This window comes from Microcaecilia unicolor, chromosome 7 (genome assembly GCF_901765095.1).
Source record: "Microcaecilia unicolor chromosome 7, aMicUni1.1, whole genome shotgun sequence".
Lineage (NCBI taxonomy): Eukaryota > Metazoa > Chordata > Amphibia > Gymnophiona > Siphonopidae > Microcaecilia > Microcaecilia unicolor.
In genome coordinates this window covers 171,703,780-171,729,857 of record NC_044037.1, presented here as the reverse complement: position 1 = coordinate 171,729,857, position 26,078 = coordinate 171,703,780, and the positions used below count along the sequence as shown (strand labels likewise).

Below are 26,078 nucleotides of genomic sequence, written 5' to 3'. Positions count from 1 at the left end.
TACAAAGGCGGACTCAGGTAGCGAGATTGTTCTCGGGCTCTTCGTCGGCATCGGCACCGGGGGCATCGAGTGCATCGACGTCGTCAGCGTCCAGACCTTCTTCCTCGGCTGCTAGTGTATCGGGTGCATCGAGGCATCGAGTCTCTGCATCGGCGCTGAGGCATCGGGCGACTGCATCGACGTCGGTGGTACCGGGACCTCGTCTGCTGATGTCGTCGGACGGTGGTGCATCGTCTGGAGTGCAGGTGAGGGCTGTCCATTCCCCTGCTGGTGGCGGTGAGCCTTCGGGTGGGTCTCCCCCTACCCTGAGGGCTCCTGCGGTACAGCCCCCCCGAGATCGACCTCCTTCGGCCTCGGCCCCGAGGAAGCGACGGCTGGATTCTACGTCCTCCTCATCGGTGCCGGGGAGCTCCGGTGACATGCTTCGGAAGAAGTCGAAGAAGCATCGACACCGGTCTCCTCCCCGCGTCGGCACCGAGAGCTCTGGGTCGCCGAGGGAGTCGGCACCCAGCAGGCATCGGCACCGAGAGGACCGCTCACCCTCTGTTCAGAAGGTGTCGATGCGCTCCACTCTGGACAGCCCGGAACAGCCTCCACGCCCAGAACAGGTTCTGACGTCGACGCCTGCATCGACCTCTCTGCCTTTCTCTGCAGCCGCTCTGAACGAGAGCCTCCGGGCCGTTCTCCCAGAGATTCTGGGAGAGCTGTTGCGCCCTACCCCTCCGGTACCGGCGGTGCTTGCGCCTCCGGTACCGTCGAGCGTGGCGCCGGCTGGCCCATCGCCCGGGGTGAGGTCCCCGACGTCGGTACCGCGTGCGGTGCCGACTGCGGCCACCTCCCAGGAGGGCTCCCCGACTACGTCGGCGGAGGGAGCTTCGCCGATGCGGGCGAGGGAGTCTACCTCTCGATGCCCCCATCGTGGACGTGGCTCCACGGAGTCGAGCCGGGCGAGGTTGCAGACACAGGTTCGTGAACTTGTGTCTGACACCGAAGGTGAGGCCTCGTGGGAGGAAGAGGAAGACCCCAGATATTTCTCTGACGAGGAGTCTGAGGGTCTTCCTTCTGATCCCACTCCCTCCCCTGAAAGACAGCTTTCTCCTCCTGAGAGTTTGTCTTTCGCTTCCTTTGTCCGGGAGATGTCTACGGCCATCCCCTTCCCGGTGGTTGTGGAGGACGAGCCCAGGGCTGAAATGTTTGAGCTCCTGGACTATCCTTCTCCACCTAAGGAAGCGTCCACTGTTCCCTTGCACCATGTCCTAAAAAAGACATTGCTTGCGAACTGGACCAAGCCACTAAGTAATCCCCACATTCCCAAGAAGATCGAGTCCCAGTACCGGATCCATGGGGACCCAGAGCTGATGCGCACCCAGTTGCCTCATGACTCTGGAGTTGTGGATTTGGCCCTAAAGAAGGCTAAGAGTTCTAGGGAGCATGCTTCGGCGCCCCCGGGCAAAGACTCTAGAACCTTAGACTCCTTTGGGAGGAAGGCCTACCATTCTTCTATGCTCGTGGCCAAAATCCAGTCTTACCAGCTCTACACGAGCATACACATGCGGAACAATGTGCGGCAGTTGGCGGGCTTGGTTCATGCACTCCCCCCTGAGCAAGCCAAGCCTTTTCAGGAGGTGGTCAGGCAGCTGAAGGCGTGCAGAAAATTCCTGGCCAGAGGGGTGTATGACACCTTTGATGTTGCGTCCAGGGCCGCTGCTCAAGGTGTGGTGATGCGCAGGCTCTCATGGCTGCGTGCCTCCAACCTGGAGAATAGACTCCAGCAGCGGATTGCGGACTCGCCTTGCCGTGCGGACAATATTTTTGGAGAGAAGGTCGAGCAGGTGGTAGAGCATCTCCACCAGCGGGATACCGCATTCGACAAGTTCTCCCGCCGGCAGCCTTCAGCATCTACCTCTACAGGTAGAAGATTTTTCGGGGGAAGGAAGACTGGTCCCTACTCTTCTGGCAAGCGTAGGTACAATCCTCCTTCTCGACAGCCTGTGGCCCAGGCTAAGCCCCAGCGCGCTCGCTCTCGTCAGCAGCGTGCGACTCAGCAAGGCCCCTCGGCTCCCCAGCAAAAGCAAGGGACGGGCTTTTGACTGGCTCCAGCAGAGCATAGCCGACATCCAAGTGTCAGTGCCGGGCGACCTGCCGGTCGGGGGGAGGTTGAAAGCTTTTCACCAAAGGTGGCCTCTCATAACCTCCGATCAGTGGGTTCTGCAAATAGTCCGGCAAGGATACACCCTCAATTTGGCCTCCAAACCTCCAAATTGTCCACCGGGAGCTCAGTCTTACAGCTTCCAGCACAAGCAGGTACTTGCAGAGGAACTCTCCGCCCTTCTCAGCGCCAATGCGGTCGAGCCCGTGCCATCCGGGCAAGAGGGGCTGGGATTCTATTCCAGGTACTTCCTTGTGGAAAAAAAAACAGGGGGGATGCGTCCCATCCTAGACCTAAGGGCCCTGAACAAATATCTCGTAAAAGAAAAGTTCAGGATGCTTTCCCTGGGCACCCTCCTTCCCATGATTCAGGAAAACGATTGGCTATGCTCTCTGGACTTGAAGGATGCCTATACACACATCCCGATACTGCCAGCTCACAGACAGTATCTGCGATTTCAGCTGGGCACACGTCACTTCCAGTACTGTGTGCTACCCTTTGGACTCACCTCTGCGCCCAGGGTGTTCACAAAGTGCTTGGCTGTAGTAGCAGCGGCACTTCGCAGGCTGGGGGAGCACGTGTTCCCATATCTCGACGATTGGCTGGTGAAGAACACATCCGAGGCAGGAGCCCTGCAGTTCATGCAGATGACTATTCGCCTCCTGGAGCTACTGGGGTTTGTGATAAATTACCCAAGTCCCATCTCCTCCAGTGCAGAAACTCGAGTTCATAGGAGCTCTGCTGGATTCTCAGACGGCTCGCGCCTACCTCCCAGAGGCGAGGGCCAGCAACTTGTTGTCCCTCGTCTCGCGGGTACGAGCGTCGCAGCAGATCACAGCTCGGCAGATGTTGAGATTGCTGGGCCACATGGCCTCCACAGTTCATGTGACTCCCATGGCCCGCCTTCACATGAGATCTGCTCAATGGACCCTAGCTTCCCAGTGGTTTCAGGCTGCTGGGGATCTAGAGGACGTGATCCACCTGTCCACGAGTTTTCTCAAATCCCTGTATTGGTGGACGATTTGGTCCAATTTGACTCTGGGACGTCCTTTCCAAATTCCTCAGCCACAAAAAGTGCTGACCACGGATGCGTCTCTCCTGGGGTGGGGAGCTCATGTCGATGGGCTTCACACCCAAGGAAGCTGGTCCCTCCAGGAACGCGATCTACAGATCAATCTTCTGGAGTTGCGAGCGATCTGGAACGCTCTGAAGGCTTTCAGAGATCGGCTGTCCCACCAAATTATCCAAATTCAGACAGACAACCAGGTTGCCATGTACTACGTCAACAAGCAGGGGGGCACCGGATCTCGCCCCCTGTGTCAGGAAGCCGTCAGCATGTGGCTCTGGGCTCGCCGTCACGGCATGGTGCTCCAAGCCACATATCTGGCAGGCGTAAACAACAGTCTGGCCGACAGATTGAGCAGGATTATGCAACCTCACGAGTGGTCGCTCAACTCCCGAGTGGTGCGCCAGATCTTCCAAGCGTGGGGTTCCCCCTTGGTGGATCTCTTTGCATCTCGAGCCAACCACAAAGTCCCTCAGTTCTGTTCCAGGCTTCAGACCCACGGCAGACTGGCATCGGATGCCTTCCTCCTGAATTGGGGGGAGGGTCTGCTGTATGCTTATCCTCCCATTCCTCTGGTGGGGAAGACTTTGCTGAAACTCAAGCAAGACCGAGGCACCATGATTCTGATTGCTCCTTTTTGGCCGCGTCAGATCTGGTTCCCCTCTTCTTCTGGAGTTATCCTCCGAAGAACCGTGGAGATTGGAGTGTTTTCCGACCCTCATCACGCAGGACGAAGGGGCTCTTCTGCATCCCAGCCTCCGGTCCCTGGCTCTCACGGCCTGGATGTTGAGAGCGTAGACTTTGCCTCCTTGGGTCTGTCAGAGGGTGTCTCCCGCATCTTGCTTGCTTCCAGGAAAGATTCCACTAAGAGGAGTTACTTCTTTCTATGGAGGAGGTTTGCCGTCTGGTGTGACAGCAAGGCCCTAGATCCTCGCTCTTGTCCTACACAGACCCTGCTTGAATACCTTCTGCACTTGTCTGAGTCTGGCCTCAAGACCAACTCTGTAAGGGTTCACCTTAGTGCAATCAGTGCATACCATTACCATGTGGAAGGTAAGCCGATCTCAGGACAGCCTTTAGTTGTTCGCTTCATGAGAGGTTTGCTTTTGTCAAAGCCCCCTGTCAAGCCTCCTACAGTGTCATGGGATCTCAATGTCGTTCTCACCCAGCTGATGAAACCTCCTTTTGAGCCACTGAATTCCTGCCATCTGAAGTACTTGACCTGGAAGGTCATTTTCTTGGTGGCAGTTACTTCAGCTCGTAGAGTCAGTGAGCTTCAGGCCCTGGTAGCCCAGGCCCCTTACACCAAATTTCATCACAACAGAGTAGTCCTCCGCACTCACCCTAAGTTCTTGCCAAAGGTTGTGTCGGAGTTCCATCTGAACCAGTCAATTGTCTTGCCAACATTCTTTCCCCGTCCTCATTCCTGCCCTGCTGAACGTCAGCTGCACACATTGGACTGCAAGAGAGCATTGGCCTTCTATCTGGAGCGGACACAGCCCAACAGACAGTCCACCCAATTGTTTGTTTCTTTTGATCCCAATAGGAGGGGAGTGGCTGTGGGGAAACGCACCATATCCAATTGGCTAGCAGATTGCATTTCCTTCACTTACGCCCAGGCGAGGCTGGCTCTTGAGGGTCATGTCACGGCTCATAATGTTAGAGCCATGGCAGCGTCGGTAGCCCACTTGAAGTCAGCCTCTATTGAAGAAATTTGCAAAGCTGCGACGTGGTCATCTGTCCACACATTCACATCTCATTACTGCCTGCAGCAGGATACCCGACGCGACAGTCGGTTCGGGCAGTCAGTTCTTCAGAACCTGTTTGGGCTTTAGGATCCAACTCCACCCCCCGAGGGCCCTGTTTGTTCTGTTCCAGGCTGCACTCTCAGTTAGTTGGTAAATTTTTTAGGTCAATCTCAGTTATGTCCTCGCCGTTGCGAGGCCCAATTGACCATGGTTGTTGTTTTGAGTGAGCCTGGGGGCTAGGGATACCCCATCAGTGAGAACAAGCAGCCTGCTTGTCCTCGGAGAAAGCGAATGCTACATACCTGTAGAAGGTATTCTCCGAGGACAGCAGGCTGATTGTTCTCACAAACCCGCCCGCCTCCCCTTTGGAGTTGTGTCTTCCTTTGTCTTTGTCTTGCTACATATGAGACTGGCCGGCTCGAGCCGGTTTCGGGCGGGAAGACGGCCGCGCGAGGGCTAGCAAAGGACTTTGCTAGTGAAGATTCCGATTGGAGGGGCTGCCGTGGACGTCACCCATCAGTGAGAACAATCAGCCTGCTGTCCTCGGAGAATACCTTCTACAGGTATGTAGCATTCGCTTTCCAGGAATAACATGTATAGAATGTTTGTACGTTTGGGAAGCTTGCCAGGTGCCCTTGGCCTGGATTGGCTGCTGTCGTGGACAGGATGCTAGGCTTGATGGACCCTTGGTCTTTTCCCAGTGTGGCATTACTTATGTACTTATGTGATTGCTTCTGCTATGGGCCCCTGGATCTAGACTAAGACCACCATCTCATTTCACCATAGGGTGCCCTTCTAAGTTCCTACTGACCTGAACTAGATATGAACCTGTATCCTAGAAAGGTTTTGTAATACTATAATAATTCTTTTGAGTCAACCAAACTTGTGTTTATACCCATGGGTTTCAACCTTTCTTCTGTTATTGACACACCTGACAGACCACCATATTTATGTGCATGACACACTGAACACTGTAATCTACAGCTGGATAAAAGAGCCCAGATATTTTATTATACTTGAAAGTGATACAAGGCACATATAAACTATTTTTCACAGAATTTACATTTGTTTATAAACCGTTATTTGAATAAAGCTATTTTTTTTCTCACAAAATTAATTTGGGCTGATAAGCTACACATATAGTTTTTCAATATGTGGTTGAAGGGTGAACACATTCAAGGTGCGTTAATTTTGTGCATGCGCTAAAAACACTATCACATGCTGTGTAGGCACCCATAGGAGTATTGTGGGTGCCTACACAGCGCGCGCTAAAAGCACTAACGCGCCTCTAGCGCGGCTTAGTAAACGGGGCCCTAAACTTACTATCAGCATCAAGAATGTTTTAACCTGTTCTGGAATCTATACATAGTAGATCTAAGGTGTTTCCCTTTACAGAGTGCCCCCCAAAAATATTCAAATCCTGGTAACACAGTAACAGCAGCATATAATCCCTCCACTGCCACACACTTTGTGAAATAACTCAAAATCCATACCATAACAGCACTAACTTTGAGGATACAAACTTCAAGAACTATACTTTTAAAAAGGAAGCACTGCAAATACAAAACACCAATACACTACTTACTGGAAAAGCCAAACAAATCAGACTACTATAGATTTCACACACAAGCTATATGCCAGCAGGATCCCTCACACAGAGAACACAGACCAACCCTCACCAGTTACAAAATGAAGCCCAGATATTAGAAATGTACTGCTCAGAGACTGACTACTCTGGATTAACAACACAGGAGAAATAAATACTTTTCATCCTGTACTAAGGAAAATACAAAGATGCAAGCGATACACATTGCCAAAACTGATATTTTTCCAATCACTAGAAACTAAAAAAATAAAATCCTTTTCTTCTCTCCACCCCCTCCCCCCAACTGTTGTGGGCAGTTTATTTTTCTAACTGGGATGTTATCAGTCTCTTTCCGGCCCTTTATTCTTCTCTAGTCCCCTACTTAATTTCCTGTATCTGTTTTCACCTCTTTCCCTTCTCCTCTAGTTTCCATCTTCTATCATCCCTTCACAAACCTGTTACCTTTTCCTTTTTTTCACCCCTTCCTCATTGACTCCACATCCTTAGTTTCATATCATCTCTCTACCTCATCCAGACCACTTTTCTTTGCCTTGTCTTAAATACCCCTGCCCATCTAATACAGCTGCCTTGCCCTCACTGCCGCCTTATCCGTGAATCCTTGTTCAGTTTGTCAGTGCCCATTTCTGCCATCCTCAAGTCCTTATTCAACTATAAAGTCTATACACTCTAGCCCAGTTCTCTGAGGGCCCTCCTGATCCATGAGTTCCCACTAATCTCAATCCAGAAGGCCATTTTTCTGAAGGGGAATCATTGGCCTCTAGTGTTCTCCTCCTGTAGCAAGACCACTGCATTGGATTTTGTACCTTCTCTCTCATGCCCTCTTGGTTTTAACCCCTATCCTTATGTGTGTGCTCGTTCCCTTTCCCCTTTCAAACGTACTTCCTGCTGTTGGTTCCCTTGTTAAAACGTGCCCTCTCTACCCAGTGATCAGGATTGGCAGAATGAGAGTCCTGGGGTGGGAGGGGGGATATTCCCTCAGGCCGTCTCTTCCTTCTCTGCAGCTAGCAATGGCAATAATCATGGCCACAGGGGGAGAGTCAGAAGAACCCATATTTCTAGGCAAGACTTGGAGGTAGTGATCACAGCTATAGAGCAGAACCCTGTGGTGATGACCATAAGGCAGGGATTGGGATGCAGCATTTCCAGGCCAGGCTGATCGCAGCAGTGATTATGGTGGAAGCATAAGGTAGGTTCAGGATGCAGTGGTGCTGATTTCTGGGAGCGTTAAGGGGTGAAGTAGACCTACAACATTTTCAGCTTGGTCTGGTGGCAGCAGTGATCCTGGGAATGTGTGGGAACAGAATTAGGGAGCAGTTACTGGATTTCAGATACTTGGCTCCCTTTCTTGCACTCTTTCCAGCCTGCAGGCTCATGTTGATAATGAGAGAAGGGGCTTGCTGCCTTTGGTGACACACCGCTCAGTTCTTTATGACATACGTAGCATAGCTACAGGTGGGCCTAGGCCCACCCAGTTGACAGTCTGATGGGCCAAACAGGGACATGTTTTTAATCGCTAGTTACTTTGCGCACTAGCGAACAGCTCAGTGGATCAGCCACATGCAGCAGGTAGCTTTGCAGCTTGTGGGATTTTTTTTTTTTACCTTACCAGCTTCAGCACTCCAGCAAAGCAAACACCAGCCCTCCTACCTGCCTCGTTTGCTTCTGCTCAGGTGGGGCCTCCATTGGGCAGTGCCACACTGTTCTGCTGTGTCCCACAATCGCCTGCAAGTCACTTCGCTGCTCCACTACCACTATTGCGGCTCTAGTCTAGCCTCTGACTCACTATGATACCAGACGTCTGCCCCCACGGCCACACGCATTGGTCTAACTCAGACCTCCACTACCGCACCACCATGTGAGCCCCCAATACTCGGAGGAGCTGTGCAGCAATGCCAAGGAGCCCTAGTGTTGCCTGTAAATTATCCAGAGGGAGAAAGGAGCAGTGATTGGGATTGGGTAGGAGGTACAGATATACTAAAATGCCTATTTACAGCTCTGAATAAGGAGCTGGAGATTGGGTAGGGAAGGGATCTAAGAAATGGAGAGGAAATTTAGCTGGGTGGAGGTAGAAGAAGTATCAGAAGGGAGAGAAAGAAGTAGAGCCAGAGGAATGGAAAAAGACTTCAAAGGTATTTATTTTATTAATACAGCTTAGCAAGCCATTTAAATTTGTTATAAAGCAAAGTTGAAGGATATGTGCCATTGTGGTGGTAATTTTGCAGGGTTAGGTAATGTGTATTGAGATGTTGACCAGACACAAGTCTATTATAATGGCAAAGTTTAAGTTGTGGGATATTGCGACTATATTTAAAAATCAGTGTTTCCAAAGCTGCCATAAGTGTGTATATGGTTTATTGTTCATGTAGAAACAGCTGTTGGGCAGATTATTTACTTAGAAATCTGTTATCAAGTACACTCTTAAGGCATTATTTGGTACTAGTAAAAAAGGCCTGTTTCTGATGCAAATGAAACGGGCGCTAGCAAGGTTTTTATCAGAGTGTGCACGTTTGAGAGAGAGTGAATGTGCAAGTATGTGTGTGACAGAGAGAGAGTGAGAGTCTCCCCCCTCCCCTCTGCTGTCCCTCCCCTCTGCCCTCTCTCCCCTTCCTCCCCCCTCCCAGTTTCGGAGAGCAGTGTTTGGTAATTATACAGGATTCCTGCTGTGTTTTTCACTGTTTGTATTTGTCAGGATTCGTGCTGTGTTACAGAGAGAGGGCTCCAAGTTTCGGAGAGCAGTGTTTGGTAATTATACAGGATTCCTGCTGTGTTTTCCTTCACTGTTTATATTTGTCAGGACTCAGGAGCTGTGTTACAGAGAAAGCAAGGGTGGGGCAGACACTCGTGGGGAAACCGGATATCTACACCACTTCACACTTCCAGCTGGAGGCTTCATTTAGAACGTTGATGGTGCCTTTTTATATAGAGAGATATCGAGCACTACTCACAACTGTATGCCTTGTGTCCATCCATGTTAACTCTGGGCCACCCAAAATGCCAGGTCTGGCTATGCCTCTTAACACACTAGCTGAGAATCACTCCTCTGAGATATTCCAATAGCATTTCTCTTTAAGATGTTTTTTTTTTTAATTTATTAGCTGAGAACATAAAATTATCATAATACCTGAGAGGCTTACATAATAAATCTACTTATTGGGTTGTTTTTTGTCTTGTTTTTTTTTAAATAGGATATGATTAATTGCATAGGTGGATTAAATGTACTATTCCCACTCTTGGAGCAGATCAGCTGTCAGAGTGAACAGGTACACAATAGATTAGAAGAGGATCTTGGGGCTGCTGAAATTTTGACCCCAGCAGAAGGAGACTGGGTGCTGGTATCCTCCACAAAGGCATCAGGTAGGAAAATGTAAGGTAAAAAAAAAAATCTAACTTGTATGTGAAGTGCATAAACAAGCAATGAAGATTAGGTTATAAGAGTGCAGTTTATCGAATCATGGTTCTGTGAAAAGTAAAATGCAATACAAAAGAGACAAAGCAGTAATTCATAGATTGTTGGGGGTTTTTTGTTTTCATTTTACTTTTCCATGTACAGTGTCCTACTGTTAAGCTGTGGAAAACACCCTTTAAGTGAGAAAATATTTCTGCTACAGTAGTTGAATAAGTTTGGGACTTACATGTCTGTCTTTTCCAGTGAAAACACCTAGTCTTCACAGAACGAGGGAGAGACAAGAGCTCTCTTCATAGGCTCAGTGTTTGTCCCTACTGGAGTGAAATCCTTCTGGGAAGAGTAATTTACATTTTTGGATACTTTTAATATAAGTCCCAAATGTTCTGTAGTAAGTGCTGCTTGGTTGTATATAATTTGTCAATGTGAAGGCTGAAATAAAGAGGCCTTTGTTCATTCTTTACAGCTTGCAGTTTGTCACCAGTTGAAGTTAATCCTTTGCTGCATTTTATAAAAGGTTTAAGACAGAGCATATGCTTTCTTATTGCAGAGGCTCGCCTGGAGAAGAATATTGTAGCCACTTTCATTTTGCTAGTTAAACACTTCATTCAAAGGCATCCTATTAACCAGGAAAACATAATTCACTCCCATGGAGTTGCCACCCTTGGGGCCTTGTTGCAGAAGGTGAGTGGAAACCTGAATGAATTCTTCATTCAGTTATGTTTATTTCTCCAAGTAAAAGCAGGATGCATAGAACTCAAAAGTGGGTGATTTCATAAAGTGGAACCCAGGGCAGAGAAATATGTAAATAAAGCTCTCTATCCTTTCAGAGCTTTCTTGAGTAGCGAATTATACCTGAGCAAGTCCTCACACACTGGTTTCATTGCATAGGGGCCACCTTAGTTCTCTTTCTTCTGCAGACCCCCAAGGATTGCGGTTTTGCTCAACTACAGTATCACGTTTATAGTCTGGCTTTTGCATTAGGCTACTTTCATTTTACCCTTTATCCCTATTAGGCCCAAGATAGTTTTTTTTTTTTTTAAAATTGTGCTTTCATTTTTGGTATGGCTTCAATTTGTACTGCTATTGTATTTGAAGAAGCCAGGCAGGTAAGAACCTCCGTGCCCCCGGGAGAGATGCTTCCATAAACCATGAACCATCTGAAGAACAAAGATTTTCTGCATTGTTACCAGCTCTTTATGAGCCAGTTTGTGCAAAACATTATGAACAAAGTAAAAGGTCTATCCAAATTTCTTCCTCAGGAGAAATGTAACAGCCTGAGGAAACTAAGGGACAATGAAAAGGAGTGCAAAAAACACATGGTGGCCAATGCAGAAAATTACTGTGAGCAGGTAGTCACGCATGTTAGCCATAGCATGGCTGATAGCCTTTGGGATATGACAGTTATGAGAGGTGTTGGATGGGGTTAAGTTAGCAGATAGGGGGATTGCTACTGTTACATTTGGGGTCACAGAAGGGTAGGGAAGGTATGGGTGTGTTTTATTGAAAATGTTTGTAAATCATGGCAAACTTTGTGTAAAGGTAAAAACATTGCCTGAAATATCACTTGATCCTGACATCTCAATTGGAATTTTTGAGCTGTGCTAGAGATGTGTTCAAAAGCCTTTCTTCCCCGAAAAAGGATTGCCGCACTAGAATCAATCATAGAAGAAATAAGAGAGAGTCAATAGATGTCAATATTGGAAGATGTTAAGCTTGTTAGTCTTTTTGGTATCAGCCACATGTGTAACTCCCTTGGCACATCTCAGTATAAGATAAGATATCCCAATGGACTTTGTTCCCAGTGGATTCAAGAAATGTCCACAGCAAAAGCAGGAAGACACCCTCTATGAAGATCCACACAAAGAAAGCCAGGAGTAGAGGATGACACAATGACCAGTCACCAGGGAGGTGTAGTTCAAAGCAGATTTATTTAGGCTCTCTTATAACCCAGAAGAGACTGAAAAATGCATGATTCTCAAGTCTCTTATTGAGTGAGATCTAATTCCTTCTTCTGTGGGAGTTGTCCAACAGAAAACCAGTCTAGTTGAGATCTTCCACCAATTTTGAAACTCCAGTTCTCTCTGCTCACCATTGAAATAAGCTAGTAAAAGGAAACATGCAAGCTTTCATGGGATTTATATAGGCATCCTAAGATTTTTAATTCTGTTAAAGGTTTGAGATACCAACGCTTTTTCCCATACTGTAATTGATTTTTATAACAGGACACCTTTGTGAGAAGTCCAAAATGGCACCTATTTTATAAAGACAACATAGGTGCCTAAAAGCCTTTATGACCTAGACTACCAAGCCTAGGCCCAATAGTAATCACTGGAGATGTATGCACAACTGGATTAAACTATTTTTATGGACCATCAGATTTCAATAACTTCAAACGTCTCCATAAAGCTTCCAGTCTTCATCGGTCCAGTTTATCACCCTTTTTTTTTTAATTGTTTTTTTTACAAAACTTTCACCTAATAAATAGCCAAAATATTACAAAAAGTGAGCACTTAACTTTAGAAACAGGCATCCTCCCTTAACACAATCATGTTTCACAATCATACTGCATCAGGACAGAGGCTGCTTCACAAAATGCTTCAGCCCATACAAAAACACACTCAACCTGCTATGCATTCTCATAAAATACACACACACATGCAGTTCTGCCTTAACACTGCCCGAGCCATGCCGTTAGTAATACCTACATGCAAATTAGGTAAAAGTGGACACGTTTTCCGTGCACCTGCATTTTAACATATGTGTACAGTCGTGCAATTTTATAAACATCCCTTTAAAGGAGAAAGAGATGTAAGCTGACTAGACGGACACCTTAGCGGTGAGCTCCAGTTAACCACAATGCAAAATGAATCAATCCAAGCCCATTGATGGATAAATGCCCAGTTTCCCCCTTATAAGATCCGTCACACCTGGGGGCTTTCTACAAAGTTGAATCTGTCTGGCTGTGTCGGGGAAATATATTGGTACTAGTAAAACATGCCTGTTTCTGACACAAATGAAACGGGCGCTGGCAAGGTTATCCTCCGAGTTCCAGCTTGGTCCCCTCCCTTTCCCCTCCCCTCCGAGTCCCATGCCTCCCTCCCTCTCTCCCTCTCCTCCCCTTCCCTCCCCTCCGAGTTCCATGCCCCCCTCTCCTCTGAGTTCCAGACCCCCGTGCCTCCCTCCCTCTCCTCCCCTCCGAGTTCCAGGCCCCCTCCCTCTCCTCCCCTCCGAGTTCCATGCCCCCCTCTCTTCTCCGAGTTCCAGACCCCCGTGCCTCCCTCCCTCTCTCTCCCCTCTGAGTGGCAGCCCAACCTGCGTTGCCCGCCCTCTTCTCCCAGTCCTCCGCCTGCCCCTCGCCTTCCTGCATGCTGGCCTGAATTTATGTTTCAACATTTTATTGATGAATATTCACATAACGCATCACCTTCGTATCAGGCTAAGAACATAAACTCAAACCTTTACATATTATCATCAAACTTTTTTAGCTTATCAACCCCCCTTCCCCTTCCCCCTACCCTCTGAGCATTCCACCCACTCTCTCCCCCCCACTCTTCTCCTTCCCCCCTTTGTCCCCCCCCCCCTCTTCCCATTCCCACCTGGACTTGTACTCTGATAGTCCAAGTGAGCTCCCCCCCCCCTTTCCCTGTCCTTTGGCCGGCCTGAATTTAAAAGTTCTTACCTTGGGGTCCGCCGGCAGCAGTAAAAGGCAAGCAGGCACGGCGCTTCAGCCTGCCTTCCCTTCTGTCTCAGCTCTGCCTCTGGTCCCGCCCTCATTTCCTGTTTCCGGAAGGGCGGAGGACTGGGAGAAGAGGGTGGGCAACGCAGGTCGGGCTGCTAATCGGAAGGGAGAGGGAGTGAGGCGTGGGGTTCTGGAACTCGGAGGAGAGGGGGGCCTGGAACTCAGAGGGAAGGAGAGGGAGGGGTCAGGCCTGGAACTCGGAGGAGAGGGGGGGGGGGGCCTGGAACTCAGAAGACAGGGTCGGAGGGAGGGGGGGTGATTCTCCCGTGATTGAATCTTCACCTCCAACGTTCTGTGGATGGCTGGTGCTGGTTTCCCTTCCCTCTCATTGATCCGCCCTCTGACGTAATCACATTCCGATGCGAGGGCGGACCAATGGGAATTGTGTTACAAACCCAGGCATCCAGACGTAGAGCGTTGGAGGTGCAAATTATTATATAGGATGTTGTTCACAAAAAGGAACACTTTTCTTAGAAAAATATAATTTCAGAATGAAATTTAACCAGTAAAGTAGTACACTTACCAGCTTATAATCGAAAGTGATCGCCGGGCATCTTCCGACACAAATCGGGAGATGGCCGGCGATTTCTTAAAAGCGGCGAAATCGGTATAATCGAAAGCGGCATTTTTGACAGCATCGCCACTTTCCTGTCGCTTCGCCAGCGAAAGTTCAAGGGGGCATGTCGGTAGATTAGCATGGGCGGGCATGGGCGTGGCTACCAGATGGCTGGCTTTCACTGATAATGGGAAAAAAAAAGTGGCGTTAAGCAGTATTTCGCCGGCTTTACTTGGTCCTTTTATTTTCACAACCAAGCCTCAAAAAGGTGCCCCAACTGACCAGATGACCACTGGAGGGAATGGGGGATGATCTCCCCATACTCCCCCAGTGGTCACCAATCCCCTTCCAAACTAAAAAAATAAAACTAAAAACCTTTTTTGCCAGCCTGTATGCCAGCCTCAAATGCCGTACCCACCTCCAAGACAGCAGAATGTGTTGTATCCTCCGACAGCCTTTCCCTGGTTGCGATGTGGCTCTCGGGTGAGGGTGACACCTTTTCTGTTAGGTGCCCTGCAGAGTCACATTAGCAATGCATTGTGGTGGGTGTAGGGTACTGGGCTGTACTCCCATGGTGCTTTTCCCCCCTGCTAACTGGGTCAGAGTGTGCCCTGTTTTGTTTCCTGTTGTAGTCCATGCGGTAGTGGCCATTTTTGTAAGCCAGTTTTAGTTCCCTTTCCTGTGTTACCCACGTTAGAGAACGTAGTTCTTACCTTGAATGGTGCTGAAAGAGGCCATTGTACACCATTGTGCCAGCTCTGACCTACTGCTAATCTTAGTACCAGGGGACTCTTTGCCAGTGGGGCACAACCTCTGATCTGCAGTTAGCTGTGAGTAAACGTGGTTATTTCAAGAAAGGACTTTTTCAGAGAGATTAGTCTTCAGGTGTGAACTGGTGTGCCAAAGTTATACAGCAGCAATAAGTCCTAGAGGCTGTATTCAGGTCCCTGGAGCAATTTTAGTGAGTGCAGTACATTTGTGGGTAGTGGGGTTGGGGGGCTCAGCTCCCAAAGTAAGGGAGCTATGCATGTGGGAGCTTTTCTGAAGTCCACCGCAGTGATCCCTAGGGTGGCTGGTTGGTGTCCTGGCATGTCAGGGGGGCCAGTGCACTAAAAATGCTGGCTCCTCCCACGGCCAAATGCCTTGAATTTGGCCGGGGTTTGAAATGGCAGACATAACTTTCCATTATCGCTGAAAAACAAACCCGGCCATCTCAAACCCGGCGAACTCCACGGCATTTGGCCGGGCTAAACCGTATTATCGAAAAAAAAAAGATGGCTGGCCATCTTTTTTGATAATATGGTTCCGGCCAGCTGTAGCGCCGCCGCCAACATAGATCGCCGGCGATCTATTTGGCCGGCGCCGTTTGATTATGCCCCTCTTAGCAAATTAAGTCTTGTGATGACTCCCAAACTATCTACTGACATAAGCTGATCTAACTCAACAAAGACAGTTTGGATTGCTGAGTGTGTTGGGGGGGGGGGGGGGGGGGGGGGGGGGGGGGGAGGGGTGGCAGTGTTGTTCAGTATGGCGTTGAAAGCCAGTGTAGATAATTTTAAGGGAACTTCTGGGGTAAGTGGGACTTGGTAGAGGAGACCAAAAGCTGAGATCACTAGCCTGTCCCATGAGGATTAGCCTGGATTTATTTTGAAGCGGCAGGCAAGTGATACCCTTTGCAGCTGCTTAACTTGATTGGAAAGCAAAGGCAGATGGGGGTCCCCACTATGCAACTTATGGTGGATGCCATGAAGGTGTTTGGGTAGAATTGGTGTTTTTGTTCCAGGTACTGCATCGTTTGGCATTGGGAGCCCAATTTATCGGGTGGGTGAGAGCTCTCTACACCTTACTTAAGGCCCATGTTAGGGTAAATGGCAGTTATTCCAAGGAATTTGAGTTTCATTCTCCGAGGACAAGCAGACCATTTATTTTCTCACAGCTAGATGGCATCATCTGATGCAGCCTGGTGCAAATGCTGACTAGTGATATTAACTCAGAACTTTCTAGCAGCGTCCCACCATCATCCACCGATAAACGAGCGTGAGTCCCTCAGTCTCGGTTTTTCTGTGTTGAGAGGTTTGCCATTGTGGTAGACTTATGTCTGGTCAATTTTAAGATATGGGATAATGTAATTAGATTTAAAAATATCAGTTTTTCCGTTAAGTATGTATGTGGTTTATGCTGATGCAGGGCAGCTGTTGCGCAGACTGCTTAGAAATCCATTGGCAAGTGCATCCTAAGGCATTATTTTGTAGTATCCCAAGAAACACTACTCATATACATAGTGTCCACCCAAAATGTCAAGTCTGGCTACGCCACTGCAACACAGTCCATTCACTTTGAATGGCTGTGTCGACATTGCCGCGTGGCTTAGTAAACAAGGGGGTAAGTGAGATGTTGCTATTGGTGCCATACAGGGGATTACAGTTATATGCTATGAATTCTGAAACATCCTAGATTCCAGAAGATTGTGGTTTGTTTTAGGCCTTTTTTATTTGCCCGTCTTAGAAGCATTACATCTTTCGAGGGCAACAATGAAAGACATTGATGTGGGTTAGACCTGGGAAATGGGCCCTTTAGATTATTAATTGACATCTGTGGGTAAAAGTATGTACAGTGTTCCACAATCCATGTACTTTTACCTGCGGTCTCTGGAGGTGATCTTGAGGTTGGAAAGAGGGTAGGGTATTGAACAACATGCTGAGTTTTGTATAATCAAAGCTCTGTGTGGTATTTCTGATGGAAAAATTACTTGTAGCAAACAAAAGGCACAGACATTTTTTTAAAGGGACAGTAAATCAAAAGTCTGTGTGAACCTTTACTTTGACTAGTGATGTTAATCCCATGAGTAAAAAAAAGTTCCTGTAAAGTTTTCACTAGCACTGATTTTTTTTCCCATTTATCCCTTTTGTTCTACTTTAGCATGTTTTAAACATATAAAAATGTTTATCCTTTTTCTTCACATTTTAATAGTGGCTTCAACCTCATTTGGTTTATAGGTGCCAAGTTATTTAATGGATGTAAATGTGCTAATGGCTGTGCAGTTACTGATAGAGCAGGTGTCCGTAGAGGCAAATGTACAACTTCTACAACAGATGTACCAGTACTTGCTTTTTGACTTTCGCATCTGGAGCCGTGGAGATTTCCCCTTCAGAATAGGTAGGGCCAAAACACCATACCTCTTTTTTTCATTTAAAATAATGTATACTTTTTGCATGAAAGTTTAATAATTGTGGCTGTGATCTGGCAGAAAACTCAACTAGCAAATATTATAAAAATTTCCATGCATATAACTGCTCAGTGCTGGTCAGTGTACTATGCTATTATATTACTATGATTTAAATGAATGAATAGGTAATGTCCAGGGCCGCTGAGAGACTGGGCCGGGCCCGGGGCAAGGCCATCCCCGGGGCCCCGCTCCCGCCGCTGCCCCCCTCCACCCACCACCGGGCCGGGCCCCCCTGAATTCAAATCATAGCGCCTCATCTTGACCTCACTCCATGTGAAAGAAGCGCAGCAGCAGTCTGCAGATCGCCTCCCTTCGGGCCTTCCCTCCCTGTGTTCCGCCCTCGTCTGACGTAACTTGCGCGAGGGTGGGACACAGGGAGGGAAGGCCCGAAGGGAGGCGATCTGCAGACTGCCGCTGCTGCGCTTCTTTCACATGGAGCGAGGTCGAGGTGAGGCGCTATGATTTGAATTCAGGGGGGCCCGGCTCGGTTGTGGATGGAGGGGGACGGGTGGAGGGGACTGTGGCTCCGGGCCCCCCTTGAAGGCCCGGTGAATTTTGTCCCCCCTGCCCCCCTCTCGGCGGCCCTGTTAATGTCTTGCATTACAACTGTTATTCGTGACATCAATGTTCCTTGTTCGCAGATGAATACTAGTGTGCTGTCTTATCTGTCCCCCCACCTTCCACACACACACACACACCAGAAATTCTATTGCATTGTTTGTCATAATCTGCTTATTGTAATTGGAGAAAAAAATTGTATTTCAGGTCACATACAATATGTCTCCACTATTATTAAAGACAGCAGGAAGCTTTTCAGAAAGAAGTATGGCATACAGTTCCTGTTAGACACACTCCGAATTCATTATGGGTAGGTTGTCTTGCTTTGGAGAAAATCAACCTTAAAATATAGGGTGGCAGTAATTGTGGTGTTCTTGGTGTCTTACAGCAGTGGTTTTCAATCCAGTCCTCGAGCACTACCTGGCCAGGCGGATTTTCAGGATACCCACAATGAATATGCATGAGATAGATTTCCATACACTACCTCCTTTTTATGCAGATCTGTCTCATGCATATTCATTGTGGGTATCTTGAAAACCTGACTGGCCAGGTGGTCCTTGAGTACTGGGTTGAAAACGGCTGTGCTACTACAGCACTCTCTTTAACAGCATTAGAAGTACAAGCAGAGAATGGCTGCAACCATCTTTAGTTCAATGGGCAGAGCTAACTTCTTGAAAATATCACTGCATATTGAGAACATATTGGCAAGTTAAGTTTACCTTTTCTACAGGACTGAATCAATATATGACACTCATACTTCAAAAGCCTCATTGAATCAGTAGTACATTAAAAAAAAAAAAAGCTGCTTCTGTGCTTTGAGTTGTATGTTGAGACTTTTGGCTATTCTTGGAGTAATATATCCAGATAGTTCAGTTCATTTTGACCACAGTATGTACAAAATTAACTAATTTGCTGACGATTATCTGTCTTCTAGTTTCACCACTAATGAAGCTTCAGCAATTATATTGTTCCAAAGAGAGCCACATTCTGAAGTTCATAAGCTATAAGATACACAGGCAACATTTCAGGATGCACTTGGAAATTCTTTTAAGGAAGGTGGTGGCACCCAGTACAATTGGGATAATTTTTATACCTTCAATATTTTCCTAGTCTGTGATTGCTTTTGTCAGTACCATGGGATTTTCTCTTTCTCTACACATAGGGGCCCTTTTACAGAGCAGTGGTAAGCCCAATTCGGACTTACTACTCGCTCTTCTGAGACTACTGCTAGCCCAATGTGGCCGCCGGCGGTAGTCCCGCACCGACCCCCCCCCCCCCCCCCCCCCCCCCCCCGGGAAATGGCTTGTGCAGTGGTAATTTGGCATTGCCTTGCGCTCCTGGTTACTGCTGGGTTAACATGGAAGCCCTTATCGCCACCTTAGTGGGTGGCGATATGGGCTGCCCGTCGCATGGCCATTTGGTAAGAGTTCTTTGACCGCATGGCCATGTGTGCCTGGGGTCTTTTTACCCTCTGTGGTAAAAAGGACCCTGTCACATGGCAAAAATGGCCCCCGCCGCTAGCACAGGGCCATTTTTCCCACAGCTTGGTGAAAAAAACCCATAGTACAGAATAATCACTTGCTACTGACCGGAAATGGTTTTCAAGGGTGAAGATGCGGAGGAACTGAAAGAAATATCGGTGAAGATGTACTGAGCCAAATTGACAAATGAAAGAGTAGCAAATCACCTGGACCAGATGGCATACATCCAAGGATACTCAAAGAACTCAAGCATGAAATTGCTGATCTGCTGTTAGTAATATATAACCTGTTAAAATTGTCCATAGTACCTGAAGATTGGAGGGTGGCCAATGTGACACCGATTTTTTAAAAGGGTTCTAGGGGTGATACAGGAAATTATAGACCAGTAAGCCTGACATTGGTGCTGGGCAAAATAGTGGAAAATATTATAAAGCATAAAATTACAGAACATGTAGACAGATGTGATTTAATGGGACAGAGTCGGCATGGGTTCAGCCGAAGGAAGTCTTACCTCACCAATTTGCTTCTTTTCTTTGAAGGTATGAATATATATGTGGATAAAGGTGAGCCTGTTGATGTAGTATATCTAGATTTTCAGAACGCTTTTGATAAAGTCCCTCATAAGAGACTCCTGAGAAAATGAAAGAATTATGAGATAGGAGGCAAGGTTCTGGTGTGGATTAGGAATTGGTTATTGGACAGAAAACAGAGGGTAGGGTTAAATGGTCATTTTTCTCAATGGAGGAGGGTGAACAGTGGAGTGCCGCAAGGATCTGTACTGGAACCGGTACTATTAAACATATTTATAAATGATATGGAAATCAGAACGACGACTGAGGTGATCAATTTGCAGATGATTCAAAACTATTCACAGTTCTTAAACATGTGCGGACTGTGAAATATTGCAGGAAGACCTTAGGAAATTGGAATATTGGGGATCCAAATGGCAGATGAAATTTAATGTGGACAAATGCAAGGTGATACACATTGGAAAGAATAATCCACATCATAGTTACCTGATGCTAGTGTCCACCTTGGGGGTCAGCACTCAAGAAAAAGATCTGGGTGGTGTTGTAGATAATACGCTGAAATATTCTGCTCAGTGTGCTGTGGCAGCCAAAAAAGCAAACAGGATACTAGGAATTGTTAGGAAAGGGATGGTGAATAAGACAAAAAATACTATAATGCCTTTGTATCGTTTCATGGTGCATCCGCACCTGGAGAAACAGATATAGCGGAATTAGAAAAGGTTCAAAGATGAGCAACCAAGGAACCCCTCTTGTATGAGGAAGGGCTAAAGAGATTAGGGCTCTTCAGCTTGGAAAAGAGACAGGTGAGGGTAGATATGATTGAGGTCTACAAAATCCTGAATGGTGTAGAACGAGTAGAAGTAAATCTATTTTTCTCTCGTTCCAAAAGTACAAAGATTAGGGAACACGTGAGGAAGTTACATGGAAATACTTTAAAAACAAATAGGAGGAAATATTTTTTCACTCAACGAATAGTTAAGCTCTGGAACTCTTTGCCGGAGGATATGGTAACATCGGTTAGCGTATCTGGGTTTAAAAAAGGTTTGGACAAATTCTGGAGGAAAAGTCCATAGTCGGCTATTGAGACAGACAGGGGAAGCAACTGCTTGCCCTGGGATTTGTAGTTTGGAGTGTTGCCACAATTTGGGTTTCTGCCAGGTACTTGTGACCTGGCTTGGCCACTGTTTGGAAACAGGATACTGGGCTAGATGGACTATTGGTCTGACCCAATATGGCTTCTCTTATGGTCTTATGTATTGCTATTATTGTGCTTTTCTTCTTTAGCACAGCGTCTGGTTTGGTGAGATTTTCTCTGTAGTTGTACCTTAAAGAAGCACAGTTATTTTTTATCCTTATCTTTTCAGTAATGGTGCACTACTGCATTCCTTAGAAAATCGGATCTCAATCAAATGCACATAAGTCGTTGGACAGCTAACCAACAGCATTGTATTGTTCATTAGCTATTTTAAGGTTGGAACTGGCCTTAATTATTTTTTGATGGGTTTTGGACCTTGTGAGTGGTTTGTGAATAGTTTAATTGAAGTAATTAAGTTTCCTCTATTGAGATGGCTTATGCTTTTTTTTCTTCTTAGAGTATTATAGTAGCTTTGGCGCTCATTTTCAAAGCATAAGGACGTCTGTGAGCTTGAAATGTCCAAATCCTGATTTTGCAAAGGCAGAATAGAGTCATCCAACCCTGCAGTATATCCAAATAGCAAGGGGGTGTGTAATGGGCGTGACTAGGGAAGGCCTGAAATCTGGACGTCAAATGGCGACGACAGAATGGAAAGAAATACCCATGTCTAAAAAGGATGTTCTTATTTAGACCTGTTTCAGGTACGTAAAGGTTACAGAAAGGTGCTCTGATTGAGCAGCTGTCCACATGACACCTCCTTAATTCCCCAGTGGCTGCTGTCCCCTTCCCTCTCCCCTGAAAGTGAAACCAGAAGGGGTTACCAGGCTGTATGACAGCTTCAGGTATTATGGATATTCTTAACAGAGAAGGAAAAGTAGGCCTGAGGAGTAGCCTAGTGGTTAGTACAGGGGACTGTAAACCAAGAGACCCAGGTTCAAATCCTTGTCAACCCCCTTTTTTTTTTTTTTTTTAAATTGTGAACCCTCCATCTACCTAAATATGTGAGATACCTGCAAGCCTAAAGGCTATTGAAGTAGTGTACATTCAGGTACAGTAGGTATTTACAATACAAGACAAAAAGAATTAGTGGGATTTGAAACTAGGTCCCTTGGTTTACAGTCCATTGCACTAGTCAATAGGCTGACCCTCTGCTCTTCTGGATGTCTGTATGGCCATTTTCTAAGAATGCTGCTATACAGACATTCCTGTCCCTTGTTTTCCCCCCATTCAAAATTTGGACATTTCAGTTTGTAAAATATCGATATCAGTCAATATAATTCTTATTGACCGCTATTTCCACTAAAAGGGTCCAATACAGTGTACAAAAATACACAGTCTAAAAGTTATAGCATTATGACAATAGTATCAATCTCTTTAAAAAGTAAAAAATTTTAAAACATTAATCAAATAAGAGATCCCATCAAACACACGAGATATAAATCATAAAATAGATTTCAAGATTTCAGAACATATTCATACAATTAATGATCATAGTCTGCTGAATGGAAAAGTTTTTAAGTTTTTCCTGAAAATCAGATAATTTTGTAGGTGATTCCAGAAAGATACCCCAAGAACAGAGAATATAATGTTAGCCACCCTGGGAAACCTGACATTACTGAGAAAAAACAGAGAAAGTGTCAATTGGCTATGTAAGCATGGTGAAAATCGAAACAAAGGAACAGAAACTATATTTATCAATAATTCAGAGGATAAACCATATAATATTTGAAAAAAACAAACATGCAATTAAAATCCATTCACTTATTGAGAGCCAGTACCAGAAAGATATACTACTATATTCTAAATATTAAGTTGAAGCTTCTCAGATATTTAACCTGTAGTCCTAAATAAAGAACATTATAATAATCTAAATGTGACAAAATTAACATTTGGATTAATGAGGCAAAGGCATTCTGGTCAAAATACGATCTTATAAAATCAGTTGTCTTAATCTAAAGAGCATTTTCCGCCATAGTTAGTTAATTTGTGGACCATAGGTTAAAGAAGAGTTGAGAATCGCACCCAATACTCTAAACTCAGATTCGACTGGCAAAACATGGATGTTCATGCTGGATGTTTCCAGTGCACGGACGTCCATGTCACATATTCCATGTCATGTATTTTTAAACAGGCTGTATCCAGTTTGAAAATACATGCGAGATGGACATCCATTTGGGACATTCTGCCTTGGACATCCCTATTCTGACTCTAACATCCTTTCAGAAATGCCTCTCTTTGTGTATTGCACATAGCAGCTATATTCAGCCACTCTTCCTACAGTTAAGCAATTTAATATAGGAAAACTTTTTCACAGGCCTAAGTTAAGCCACTTAGCTATTATAGATAGTGGCTGAATATGACCACTCTAGGTATAGTTAGTCAGATTTCATTTAGGGAGAGTTTTCAGTAGCACTATCCATATTGTGGTACTGAAAAGACATAGATAGAGGACTTATATATTTGTTGGCAACCACCTGAGTATATATTGCAAGATTGCAAAAATTGAATTCTTATGTTTTGTGAACCTGCTTTGAGTTGGAAGACAGTATACAAATATAGCATAATATCGAATTAATTTGATAAACTGCTGCATGGTTGATTGTCTTTTCCCCTTTATGTTTGAAGTTATACTGAAGAGAATGACCTGTCTCTCGAAGATCTGATGACAATAAGAACATCCTTGTATGGGCTGATCAAGTATTTCCTTAGCAAAGGAGTAACCCAGGAAGAAATACAAAGCATCATGGGATACATAGCAACCATTAATGAAGAGGAGCAGGTTCTGATTGTTTAAGTTAAATAAGCATGTTTTGTTTTCAGTACTGAACATTTAAACGGCTGCCGTGTTCGGTCATTAAGATAATCTGTCAACTCAAATGTGAATTAGAATGTTGGGGTGGAAATCTTTTTTTTGTTATTGTTACTATTCTTAATACTCCAACTAATGGTTAGTGCAGTAAACCAGCATAAGTCAGTTCTTGCCTGACTCAAGTGCCATAAATAATAGTGACTTTTTATTTTACACTTAAGTATAAACTTTTCATTACTGAGGAGTAGAAACAATATTGTTTGTAGGTGTTGGCCCAATAGTAAATCACAAACATTCTGGTATACCGCCATGCCTTTTATTAATTCATATGCCTATAGGAGCTAAGGACCAGCTCCTATCTCTCAGAGTAGGGTTGGATAGTGTCCTATTTTTCAGACCACACACCTCTTGACTGGTCCAAAAATCATTTCTCATTTTATGCAGATTAAGATAACTTAGACCCTTTCTTGAACCTGATGTGCTGAAGACTTTGATGCATTTTACAGAGATGAGACTATTGTAACACACTCTTGACCAATCTCCTACTCTTATCTGCTTAAAAGATTACAACTCATAGAGAACACAATGGTAAAACTAATCTAATGCCCAGAAATACAATTATGTTACACCGCTTCTTTACAAATAACATTGGTTACATATTCACTACAGAATTCTGTTCATTACTCACAAAGTTTTATTTATTTATTTATTTATTTACAGCATTTATATCCCACAATTTCCCACCCATGGGCAGGCCCAATGTGGCTTACAACAATCTACATAAAAACACAGCATGTCAGGGGTCAAACAATTAATGTCCTAGAAGTATAATGGGGAAAAGGCAAAGCGAGGTAAAGTAAAAGAGAAAGAGCAGCGGTGAGTAATGTGACACCGGGGTAAGACAGACAAGAAGGTAGAGATGCCTGGCAGGAGTGATGCATACGCTTTGCCAAATAGAAAGGTCTTGAGGCGCTTTCCCTTATTATTCCTTAATAACTGTACACAAAATTTGTGTTTCTCTGTTAACCTACTTTCAGTTCTTCTCTTAGGATATTATCCATGGCTTCTTCCTGTGATGCAGCCTTTTGCTGCTTAACACTGACTCTTTAGAATCAGTTTCCTTTACGTTTTGGTGGTGAAATATCTCTTAGGAAATTCAAGACTGCTCTTAAAACCTGGCTGTTTAATCAAGCCTTTCTGGACCTGGTCTCATAGACAGCCATTTTCCAAACCTGAACGTGACTTTTGGAATGACTTGACCTGATACTGTTTCTCCCCTTCCATGTGTGTGTGTCCCATTGACATTGTCTATGGAAAATGTTGTTCTGCATCAATACCCAAGAGATCCATGTCTGTGTTGATCAACCTTATTTATTTATTTATTTATTTGTGCTTTTTTAAATAACATATGTATGTCTGAATGATACCAAAAATATATGTAACCAAAATAACTGCCTCTTCCTACCGCTGTGATGGTTCCTAAATGTGCAGCATATCAAATGACAAAAACGCAAACCCCCCCCCCCCCCCCCCCCCCCCCCCCCCCCCTTAAAACTAAAACTTCATTGGGCTAATATAATTCTGGGAGTAGTTCGTTTCAGTAGACAAGAAATATGTGAAAATAAGTCTGTAACGTGACAGTGCCTCCTAAGTCACTTTCAAGGTTGGTTCTTTTTTAGGCAGAGTTGAAAACTGTCTAGAGTGCTGCAGTTTTGAAGACAGCACAAAGGCATAGTATCAGATGTCAAGGAGCAGAGAGTAGCCCTCTTCTTCTTGCTTCATCCCTTTCCTAGCAGCATGCAAGAAACAGAAGGGGGAGGTAGGCAAGGCTAGAGTGGAGAGAGCAGAACAAAGAAAATCTGACCTTAGGGTATAGCCACAGGTGAACTCCTCAACTTTGTCCCTCAGACCCTCCGGCAGCAGGATGCACCATTGGGTGTAGCTGATTGGGATCCCTGAGCCCCACCAGCTGAAGAAGTCCAAAGTCCACCTTGAGTCAGCTGTGAAGTGCAGAGAAGCGGCAGGGCAGTCAGCAGCTGCACTTTGAGCTGCTGATGCTGACTCTACAA

The 26,078-nt window shown here is 45.7% G+C and overlaps 1 protein-coding gene across 1 annotated transcript in view; it reads left to right on the top strand.

The window, feature by feature from the left end:
* NBEAL1 (neurobeachin like 1) overlaps positions 1-26,078 on the top strand; it is a 502,828-nt gene that overhangs the window by 201,135 nt on the left and 275,615 nt on the right. Inside the window, 5 exon segments of the mRNA XM_030208867.1 lie at positions 9,755-9,923; positions 10,523-10,656; positions 17,267-17,426; positions 18,262-18,364; positions 23,826-23,979. Coding sequence (XP_030064727.1) covers positions 9,755-9,923; positions 10,523-10,656; positions 17,267-17,426; positions 18,262-18,364; positions 23,826-23,979 — 720 coding nt within the window.